Here is an 11,472-nt window from a genome sequence, read left to right as displayed (position 1 = left end):
ACAGTCTGTACCCTTGGTAAGAGAAAGGAAGCTGTCACTCAAGTTGTGTTGCACAAGGCCCTACGAATTTCAATGTTTGAGATGGTTCTAGTTGAGATTTGTTATGGCTGATTGTGATTCCTACAGTGGAACAAATGTAGATTACATAGTCTACAACTTTTATCAAAAGATGCCTAGTCAAAGCAGTTATGAACCAGTCGAGGTACGAAAACATCTGGAATCTCTGCAGTCTCAAGTGAGGTGCTACTACTGCCTTACATTTTTCAATACCCTGGGGTCTGTGGGGAGGTGGAAGGGCAATACTCTGCATTGGTAATGACTGTCTTCTAGCCAGAAGAATAGACGTCTTCTGGATCACCCGTTCATTTTTATGTGATAGTACATGTCCTGAAGATCTGAGCACATCCAGTTGTTCCTGTGCAGAAAGAGCAAAATGAACTGTACTGTGACCATCAGGAAACTTGTTGTACTGAAATGATCTGCTCAGTTTGCCAAGATCCAAAGCTGGTCTCCACCCCCCCCCCCCCAATCTTCTTTGACACTAAAAAGTATCTTAAGGAAGTTCCAGACTCTTTCTGGTCTGGGGGGACTCTTTCTAGCAGCTTTTGTATTTGTAGAATTACTGTATTCCAATGACTGGGTGGAACAATGTGAATTTTCCATACAACTGGAGAATGTTGGAGAGAGGGAATTATAAAACCTCTGGAAATAATCCTCTGCACCAAAGTATATTTTGTAATGTCTAGCCAGGCTCTCTGATCCAGGGATAAACAACCCCTGACTGCCTCAACTGGGCCTTTCAGGATGCTGATAGGGTCTGTTAGAGAAAATCTCTGGTCCCTTGATTCTGTGGGCTTCCTCTGCTACATAGGTGGCGTCTTCCATTAGAATTCCCCCCTGCCCCTGGGGAAACTATCTCCACGTGGATCATGGAAAGGACTATGGGATTTCTTGAACCACATTTTTCGGCCACCTTGTTAATGCCTAGAGAAGATTCTTTGAGGAGTCTAAAAAAGTACACTGACTGCAGGACAGGATTTTTCCATCTTGCTCACACCTAGACAGTGTGTCTAACTTTGGGGGGCCAAAAAGCAAACTTCCATCAAAGGAAGAAGGGCTCTGTGAAATCACACAAGTGCATCAAGACATGTCTCCTGATGGAAATGCCTGAACCTGCAGCTCTAGAGGCTCTTTTCACTGCATGTGAAATTAGCCTCATGGAGGTATTAAGAAATGGATGGTAGGCCCTTCCTCTTCATCAAAATTGGCATCTTCCATGACAAGACTCCTGAGGGGAGTCCAAATGCCTCCTCTTGCACTTTCTCTTCCTAGGGACTTCTTTGGTGGGACCCTCCAGAGAAGTATAAGAAGATAAAACTATACCATGCTGGGAAAACTGGATACTTTTGGCTGGCTGGCTGGCCCTGTGGTGTAAAATTATTAGGCTTAAGGCACAAAGACATTTGGGATCCAGAGGGAAGATCCAAGGCGGGTGGGGGGGTCAAATTATCTGCCCTCTAGAAGAGAACACTCTACCACCTCAAAAGCAGAATGTCCCAAGGAAAAGGAAGCCAACTGAGCTGAAAAGCTATGCTTCTGAACAGTGTGCTCCATCCAACCTGAAGTCAGACCACCCAAGGCAGAAGCCTTAGCCCAGCTATCGAATGCAGAGGGTCGGAGGGGCAAAGATGACTCTGATAGCTTCAGAGTCAACTCAACACTTTGGACCAGCCAATGAAGCTTCAGCTCCGAGAATCTTCTAGATAAGACAATCTTCAGATCCCATACATACGGCACTGGAAAACTCTGATCTAAGGGCTCAGCAGCAGAAGGACAGATCAGAGGAGCAGCCATGATGGGTAGAGTAGTACTGGTAAACGTCTCCAGACCCGTAGGGACAGAAGCCAGAACTTTCCATCTGAATTTGTACGACAAACGTCCTCGTCATTCTGTCCACATCAGCTTCCGTCAGAATTCTGGAAGAACGAAATGCTGATGCCACAGAAGGGGATCTGGAGTGTCTGCATGTCTGAAGAAAGGGAGATAACAGTCTAGATGTGACTGCATCCAAGTAAGATCCATACCTTGCCTGAGAAGTAGACTTCAGATCAGAGGACATCGGATCCGATAAAAATGATTTCAAAGTCAATGGATCTGAAGGATTTACTTTTTGAATCTACATTCTTAGGTACCTTGCAAAGTCAGCTTAACAGTCCGATCCAAAGAAGGACAGGATATAGATGGTTGCAATGGCCTTTTCCGGGGCTCTTTTGTCTAGTTTGCGAGTTTGAGCCCCAGAGAGAGATTCAAAGAATGCAGATGACAAAAGTTCTTTAAGAATCAATTTTTCTGATCAACCAAAGCACGTGGATTAAACACTTTACAGATGTCACAAACCACTTTGAGATGATCTGGGCCTAGACAAAAAAACGCAGCACAAGTAATGCACATCAGAGAGTGGAAGCTTATGTTCACATTGCTTGCATATTTTAAAGCCGAAGGCTTTTCTGCTATTATTACTAGTTTTAAAAACTAGTTAAGAAAAAAAGGAAATTTTTTTTGTTTTTTAAAGGGAAAGAGGTTACCAACAACGTTGTAAAGGGACTACTGCGAAGATAAGAAACTTTAAAGAAGATACCAGCAATGGTAGAGAAGAATACACTACGAGGTGTAGGAAAAGGGAGGAAATTACTAAGAAAAGATGATACAAAGAAATAATATCTTAAAATAAAACACTTAATTGTCCTAAAACTTGAGATCACAGCAACCATGTCCATAACATAAGGCAGCAAGCAAGATCCGAGGAAAGGAAAGGAACTGTAGCATTATGGGTAAGGGAGGGAGGAAGGAGCTCAAGAGTTGGCAGCATACAAGAATTGTAAAAGCAAGTAAAGTACAGTTTTGTACCTACCATAAATGTAGATGTTAGAGTGCTCATACAGCTGCAGTCATAACAGATGGGTTATCCTGCCATCAGGCGGGTCCTCGGTCGGCCGAATTCCAAAGTCTAGGTCCGGCGTCAGTTGTCGTCGCTTCTTCCCTGACGTCAGTGCGGCAGGGGTATAAAAGAGCCAGCAGAAGCCATCTTCTTCAGTTTTTCTTGCCCCAGATGCCAGGTGCCCCCAGAAGGAAGGCAAAACATAAACTTATGTAATCATGCAATATAGAATATCAAAAAACAATAGTTGCAAGCAAATACACCATAAAAGAATACCCCAAATAGGTTGTATGAGAAGGTGTTTGTCATAAGGCCTGTCCTAAGAGGGGATGGAGGGGGGGAAACCTGGACTGCAGCTGTACGAGCACTCGAACATCTACATTTATGGTAGATACAAAACTGTACTATGTTCATCGTGCATACAGCTGCAGTCATAACAGATGGGAAGAATCCCAAAGCTAAGTAGGGGTGTCAGGCACTAAGTGGAACTAGGAGGAGCAAGGATGCCCTGCAAGATAGCTGTGGCAAATCCTGCTCTAGATTTAGAGTAAAGTGGAAGGTGATAGCGTTTGGAGAAAGTGTGCACTGAACTCCAAGTGGCTGCTTCCAAAATGTCCTTGGTAGGAACCCCCCTGAGGAAAGCTGCAGAGGTAGCTGTGGCCCTTGTGGAGTGGGATCTGATGCTTGAAGGCACAGCTTTTCCATGAAATGAGTTACAAAAGCGTATGCAGTGGGCTATCCATTTTGAGATTGTCTGTTTGGAGATAGCCTTTCCTTGAGCACCTGTAGCATAGGACGCAAAGAGTTGCTCGGATTTCCTGAATGGCTTTGTCCTGTCCAAATAATAATGAAGTTGTCTATGAATGTCCAAGGAATGCAGTAGTCTTTCCCCTTTGTTTTGTGGGTTAGAGTAAAAGGTAGGTAAGTGGATAGTCTGATTCAAGGCTACACTGGATACTACCTTTGACATAAAGGTAGGGTTGGTTCGTAAGGAAACTCTGTCCTGATGGAAAATTATGAAAGGTTGCACAGCCATGAGGGCCTGTAGTTCTGAAACCCTGCGTGCTGAGGTGATAGCCAGAAGGAAGGCTGTTTTCCATGACAAGTATTGTAGTCCTGTTGAAGTAGCTGGCTCAAATAGAGGAAGGGTCAGCTTTTCCAATAGGAAGTTGAGGTCCCAAGCAGGGACTGGTGGTTTCCTTGGGGATTTTATATTCTTTGCCCCTCTGAGGAACTGTCTTAAGAGAGGATGAGAGAATAAAGGAGGATATGTGTTGTAGTGTGCAAAAATGGCTGAAGCGTGGATTTTGATGGAGGAGAAGGAAAGTCCACTGTTTAACATCTCAGCTAGGTACTGTAAAATTTGAGGTAAATTTATTACCCAAGGATTCTGGCCCTTTTTCTGATTCCAGGCACAAAATCGTTTCCATTTGGCGGAGTAGGCTTTTCTAGTAGAAGGTCTTCTGGCCTCCAAGATGACATCCTGCACCTCCTTGGAGAAGAGGGTCTGTTGGGAAATCAAGGGATTCTCCATGCAGCTAGATTTAGGGTTTTGAGCTGGCTGTGAAGAGTTTTGAAGCTGTGCTGGGACAACAGAAGAGGCACTAGAGGTAGGATCCATGGTGGGGAGTGTGTCTGGCTCTTCAGGAGCGGATACCAGTGTTGTCTTGGCCAATCTGGAGCAATGAGAATCATTTTCGGCCTCTCTGCTCTGGCTTTTAATAGAACTTTGGGCAGCAGAAGAAGAGGAGGAAAGGCATAGACTGTCAACGTTGTCCAATTGAAAGAAAGTGCGTCCACTTTCCGGGCCTGTGGATGATAGGTCCTTGAACAAATTTTTTTCAATTGGTAATTTCTGTGGGTAGCAAAGAGATCTGTATATGTCTGGCTGTCCCCATGCCTGAGTTATCTTTGCGAAAACTTGAGGATGCAACTTCCATTCGTGTGGATCTGTCATATTTCTGCTTAGGCTGTCTGCCAGTGTGTTTTCCTTCCCTGGCAGGAATTGTGCCTGAAGTTGGATTTGCAATTCTAGAGCTGTGTTCCATAGGGTCATGGCTAGTCTGCACAGGGGGCATGAATGAGTTCCCCCCTGTTTGTTTATGTACCACATCACTGTGGTGTTGTCTGCCCTTATCAATAGCTGGCCTGGATGCAGTAGGTCTTTGAAGGCCATAATAGCATTCTGCACTGCTAGCATTTCCTTTTGGTTGATGTGTAGGCGCTTTTCTTTTTGGGACCATTTTCCCTGAATGCACTGATCTGTCATGTGTGCCCCCCAGGCGTAGTCCGAGGCGTCTGTTGTGATGATTTGAGTTGCTTGAGGTATGCAGAAAGGGAGACCTATGTTTCTTTGGCATGCTTGAGCCCACCACAGAAATTCCTTTTGAAGACATGGAATGAGTGGTATAATTGTTTCCAAACTGTGGCTGTGTTGAGACCATAAGGTTTTTAGGTACCATTGAAGTTTTCTCATATGCAGCTTTGCACACGGGATCAGAAGGATGCAAGATGCCATGAATCCCAGAGCCTGCAGGACTTTCCTCGCAGTCAGCCTGGTGAAGGCTACCATTTTGCTGAAGTATTGTGATAGTTGCCCTTGTTTGTCTGGCGTGAGGTAGGCCACCTGGGTGGTTATATTCAAGCTGGCACCCAGGAAAATTATTTTTTGAGAGGGTATTCGTTTTGATTTCTTTTTGTTGACTGTGTATCCCAGAAAGTTCAACAGTTTTATTACAAACGCCAGGTGTTTCAGAAGTATGTCCTTGCTGTCCGCTTGGATCAGGCAGTCGTCCAGATATGGGTATATTTGTATTCCTTGAAGTCTGCAGAAGGCAATTACTGATGCCAGGCATTTCGTAAACACTCTGGGCGCAGTAGATAAGCCAAAGGGCAATGCAGAGAATTGATAATGGGTTGAACCTGCAAGAAATCTAAGGTATCTTCTGCAATCTTGTCTGAAAGGGACATGCAGGTATGCCTCCTTGAGGTCCAATGTTACCAGCCAAGACTCCTTGCCCAGCATGGGAAGAAGCTGCTGTAATGTGAGCATCTTGAATTTTGGTACTTGTAAATATGTGTTTAGGATGGATAGGTCTAAAATAGGTCTCCAATCTTTGTCTTTCCTTGGTACCAGGAACAGTCTGGAATAAAACCCTTGACCTTGTTCTTTTGCAGGTACCTCTTGAATAGCTTTCATGTCCATGAGAGCTGAAATTTGTTTTTGTGCCTCTGCCCTTTGATTTTGTGGCAGGTTTGGCATGCCTCTCATTTTTGGAAGGGTGTGAAAGTGGAATCTGTAGCCTCTGTCTATAATGTCAAGAATCCATTTGTCTTTTGTGACAATATGCCACTTTTTTTGAGAATAATGCCAGTTTTCCGCACAAAGGTGCTGCCATTAAAGCTTTGCTTGGCAGGTAAAGGGGGAAGTCATTGTGTCTGCTTTCTGAATGACTGTGATCTATCTTCTCCACCTCTTGGGGTTATTGCTTGCCATTGTCTGGCTCTGAATGATCCTTGAGGTTGCCCTCTACCCCTCGGGCGTCTGTATCTGCCTCTTTGAGGTCTGTCCGTGGCTGGAAAGGACCAATTTTTTGAAGGCCAGTTTCTGCTGAAACGTGGAGGTTGTACCTGCAGGAAATCTTTCACTGTTTGCATCAATCTCGCTTTTTCCTCCATTTTCTTTAGTACCTCCTCAGCTTTAACACCAAACAATACATCTTTTTGAAGAGGTGCATCTAGTAATTTAGCTTTGACATGATCTGGTAAGTCTTGCTCTTTGAGCCAAGCATGTCTACGTATGACAGACCCTGTAACAGCAGCTCTACATGAGGCCTCTAAAGCATCAAAACCACACTGCAAGGTATGTTTACCCACTTGCTCTGCACCATGCAACAAATCCTACAACTCTTTAAAATCTGGTTGTTCTGGTTGTGTCATTTTGCTTTTCAACTGAGATAACAAAAACTGTTGATACTTTAACATATGAAACTGACAGTTTAATGCCCTCATGGTTAAAGTGGCCGAGGTGTACACCTTTTTCCCCCACCTTTCTAAAGCTCTGGAATCTCTCTCTGAAGGTAATGGGTTTTTAGCAGTGGAGGCCTTAATTCCCTTGGGACCCTGTGAAATAGTTTCTGGGTCAGCAGTATGGCTTTTGTATAGGAACTGGTGTGAATCAGGAACCCGGTAATACCTGTCTGGTTTAACAGGAGCTGGAGGTAAAGAATCTGGGTTGAGGCTGGCTTCTGTGTACACATCATCTAATATAGCCAAAACAGGAGGGATAGCCAGGGGCCTATGCTGGGGGAGCAAGAGAAAATCCCTGAGCCTTTTCTTGGAATCTGAGTAATCTTGGCCTTCCCAGTGAAAGTGTTCCCTCAAAGTATGCAGGGTTTCCCCAAAAGAGTAGTCCTCGGGGGGGGGGGGGATAGACTCCTCTGCATCAGAGTCTTCAAAAGGAGAATAGGCATAGTCCTGGTCCTCAGAAAGTTCAGAGGTGATAGAGGCTTGATCTGAGGAAGGGGAGTCTTCCTCTAATCTGGGCCTTTTGTCCAAGGGGTGTTGAGAACCCCTGATAAGAGTAATCAAATCCTCAGCCATTTTGAGCATCTGTTTTTTTAGGCATGGGGCCTTGAGAGGGGGTCTGAGGTCCCTGTTTTTTAGTTTTCATGGCTGCTTTAGATTTTGTGAAAGCTTTAATACAGAAGGAGGAAGGCCTGAAGACACCTTGAGAAATGGCAGGCCTGTCTAAACTGAGTTTCCCCGCCAAGAGTGGCATCGGTATCTGTAGTTGGACTGGGGACCGAGGAGCCTGCGACCTCGGGTACTGAAGACACCGGTAATGAAGTGTCATCGGTACTCAGGGGCTGCGTAGGCGCCTTGTTGAGAACCGGAGAGCCGGTAGTCGGCCTTAGCGTGGTGTCCTTAGAAGTCGCGGACCTCGTATGTCGGTCCTTATCTTTGCATCTTTTACTCAAAACTAGAGTCGGAGTATCTGACGACATAATATAATTAAATTTTTTACCAAAATTCTGAAGGGCGAACTCCGCCCGACGCTTAATAGTGCGTTTGTTGAATCTAGCACAAAATTGGCAGGCCGAGACGTCGTGATCTGGGCCTAAGCAAGGAATACAGAAAGAGTGGAAATCCTTATGTGGTATTTGCTTCCCACATGAAATGCAATTATTAACTTGGTCTGACATCAGTCTGAGGCAAGAAAAGTTTAACTGCTTCTGCTTCGGGCACCGTGCGGCAAGAAAGACTGAAGAAGATGGCGTCGGCTGGCTCTTTTATACCCCTGCCGCACTGACGTCAGGGAAGAAGCGACGACAACCGACGCCGGACCTAGACTTTGGAATTTGGCTGATCGAGGAACCACCTGACAGCAGGATAACCCATCTGTTATGACTGCAGCTGTATGCACGATGAACATCTTGGATCAGAGGATCAGATCTGAACCCACACTATGAGAAACAAATGAAAACTGACATCAGACACAAGTTCAGACTGTTACCAAGCATCTTTTTTACAAACGTGTGCAAAGTAGTTAACAGGCCAGACACTTTTACAATAAGCACCTCAAACTCAGAAAGGTTTCTTTCTAATAATGAAGCAGAACATTATGGAGAAAGGAGAGCAGGCCTGTTCATTGTGTCACTTACGGTATTGGTGGGGTTTCATGTTTTTCCACTTCTTCTTCAGAATCTGACAGCTTCGGACTCGTGAAGCTTACTTCTGCTCTTTCTGCTGGCTCAGGCTCATTATCTTTTACTTGGTCTAAAGCAATATACAAAGAAAACACTCCACTTACTTCCATAAAAATACCTATTCATACCTATTCATATCTTCCACTCCATTTAACTCTGTCTGTTATACCAATTTCCTTCTACTATTTTTTCTACACCCAATTATCTTTCTAATACAAGATGAGCCATGAAACATATCCAAGTTATTATTATTATGACACCCAAATAAATACCATATTACATCAGACAATTAATCAAAAAGTCCAAATGTAAACAAGAATGTGGGAAATTTATAATACAACTGGAAAATGCTCAGAAAACATGCATCACTCATAATCAGTTTCCATTTTTGTGTTGGCCATGCATGTGCAGCAATACAGCGCTGCAGCAGGTGGTAATGTATGCAACAAGGCACAGAAAAGCAGTGTCATCTATAAAAATATTAAAGTATCAAAAAGATAAAAGTAATTCTGCAGAGAAAGTAAAGTTTGTTTTGGCTCTATAAACCCCAAAATGGACAGAAAATATCCCTTAAAATGGATCCCTAACTGCATAGTTAGTGATCTCTGTTGGAAACTGCTGTTGTCAAAGCATACATCACTATAGTGTGCTTTCCTCCGATGTTATCTCCCCACTGCAAACCCAAGCATTGCAGCCATTTGGCCAATGGTTCAAATCTTCAAACATTTACCCTTTTATGACCGTGACAGTCTCACTAGGGTAGTGGCCTCTTTTTAGAGGAAACTCACAGTGATATTCTTCTAATGGGGAAAAAGTCACCTGGACATCAAGAATTTCCCCTACGCTTTTCAACAGGTACCATGAGATATTTTATATCTACCCACGTTACCACCAACTCAAGCAGATGGGAGCAGTTTAGCATCTTATCTGAAGGAAGACAGCTCCTTGCCTCTTTCACCGAGTGTCCCAGACCCACACCTGGGACCAATGAGGAGACTGAGAATGCTGCCGCAACTTCATACTGCTAACTTCCACCACCTCACATCAGCCTTGCAAGCTTTGCAGTGGCTGCGTTTGCAGGCAAGAATGTAACCTCCCAGCAGAAGTATACAGTCTGTAATATGGAGATCACTAGGCTCTTAATGCCACTACTACAACAAATCTAGGCTGCCTCACTCCCCCAGGACTTGCAAGTCGATGTCAGCTGATTACAGTCATCCAATACGCACTGGGTCCTTCCAGTAACCATCCCGTTAATCAAACAGGAGTATTCTGGGGACCAGTAAGGGCTTTTTTCTTCTGCACCATGGGCTGGCAATCTGCAGATGGAGTTTGCTGCAAGTGTGGGCATACACAAGGGTGTGCATGTTGGACCACACATACACAGCTACATATAGTGCTTTTTGTTTCACATCTTGCGGTTTGTCTTCACTAAGGTTGCTTGGCACAATATCCTAGCCCAGCATAAGACCCTATACCATTTACCCTCCCCCCAGCACAATGTCAAAAAAGAAAGATTTTGCTTAGTTGAAGACAGAAAAAACAGTACTCACAGTCAGAGGCATTACAGATCAACTAATATTGCAAGTATATTCTATTTATTAGAAAACACAGAACAATGCAAGTTGGTGTCATCTGTACAAAAGCAAGATTCCCTAATGTCATCTGCATGAAAAAAAGCTCTCTTACTTAAAAAGGAGCAGTGGAGAGGATATCAACTCCTCTTAACCTTTTGCCTCTACACCCTTATTAACCTGCCACAGACACATTCTCTCCTGACTGCGACCTTCTCCCACAAATTAAAACTCTCCTTTTTGGGAGTATTTAAGGAGAAAACGGTATAAATTAGTGCCAATAAACTAGTTCACGGTAACTCAAAAACAAAATTCAAAGGTTCTCCCTTCCTGACCAGTCCATCACCATAAGGAAACTAGAACAAAACAAAAAAAGTGCTTAATTTAGTAGATTAAACATCTTCAAGGATAATATCAAAGGCATTACAAAAACCTGAAGGGCAGTATCAGGTCCACAAAAGAAATCACAATATCCTAGAAATTCATAATGGGGTCTCTCGCTGTGATGCAACTGACACTGCCAATATCCCTGTGAACAAATTTAGTGCCAACTTCACCCATAAGACCTTTACTGAAATCCCCGAAATATGTGAATCCCTTATCCCCCACCCTCATTACCTCTAAAGATCATTTTCCGGAAGTGCTAACCAAGACCAAAAATACTTCCTCCATGAGACTTGACAATATACTTGACGGGTTAATTAAAAGTGTTAAACATGCCCTACTCCTTTTGCCCCTGATGACAGTAACGCAGCAGTGATGATGCTCCTCCATAAGGGTGGCCTTACAAATGACCCCGGTAATTACAGTTCTATGAAACTTACAAGCATCACCTGCAAAGCCACAGAATGTATCATAAAATTACCGCATAAAAGAATTTTAACATTTGACCCCCAACAATTTGAATTTTTGAAAGGTAGATCCTGTCTATTTAAACTGGTAAATTTTCATCAAGAGTTATAGAGGCTGTGACCATTCAGTGCACACACAGCACAGCTTGACCTGATTAAGAGCTTTGACAATATTCCTCATGATGGCATTATACAAAAACTAACCACTTAAATCAACCCATATATGGTAAGATGGAGCGCAAACTAGCTGAAAGACAGAACCCACACAGTACAAGTGGCAAGTGCTTCATCAGAAAGTATGAAAGTGAACAGTGGTACCCCTCAGGGCTCAGTGCTGGTACGCTTTTGGTATTTACTTCTGGCTAACAAAGATTGCAGATGATTGTAAATAGGGTTTTTTT

At 43.7% G+C, this 11,472-nt stretch overlaps 1 protein-coding gene across 2 annotated transcripts in view; it reads right to left on the bottom strand.

The window, feature by feature from the left end:
- Positions 1-11,472, bottom strand: part of LOC122813979 (nuclear factor of activated T cells 2 interacting protein) — a 270,404-nt gene that overhangs the window by 132,823 nt on the left and 126,109 nt on the right. For both annotated transcript variants that reach the window (XM_044086542.1, XM_044086543.1), the window contains exon 4: positions 8,602-8,716. In XM_044086542.1, the coding sequence (XP_043942477.1) occupies positions 8,602-8,716 (115 nt within the window). The remainder of the gene's footprint in view (positions 1-8,601; positions 8,717-11,472) is intronic.

The sequence above is a fragment of the Protopterus annectens genome, chromosome 10.part0, assembly GCF_019279795.1.
Source record: "Protopterus annectens isolate FY-2018-M chromosome 10.part0, PAN1.0, whole genome shotgun sequence".
Classification (NCBI taxonomy): domain Eukaryota; kingdom Metazoa; phylum Chordata; order Ceratodontiformes; family Protopteridae; genus Protopterus; species Protopterus annectens.
This window is presented reverse-complemented; position numbering and strand designations above follow the sequence as displayed.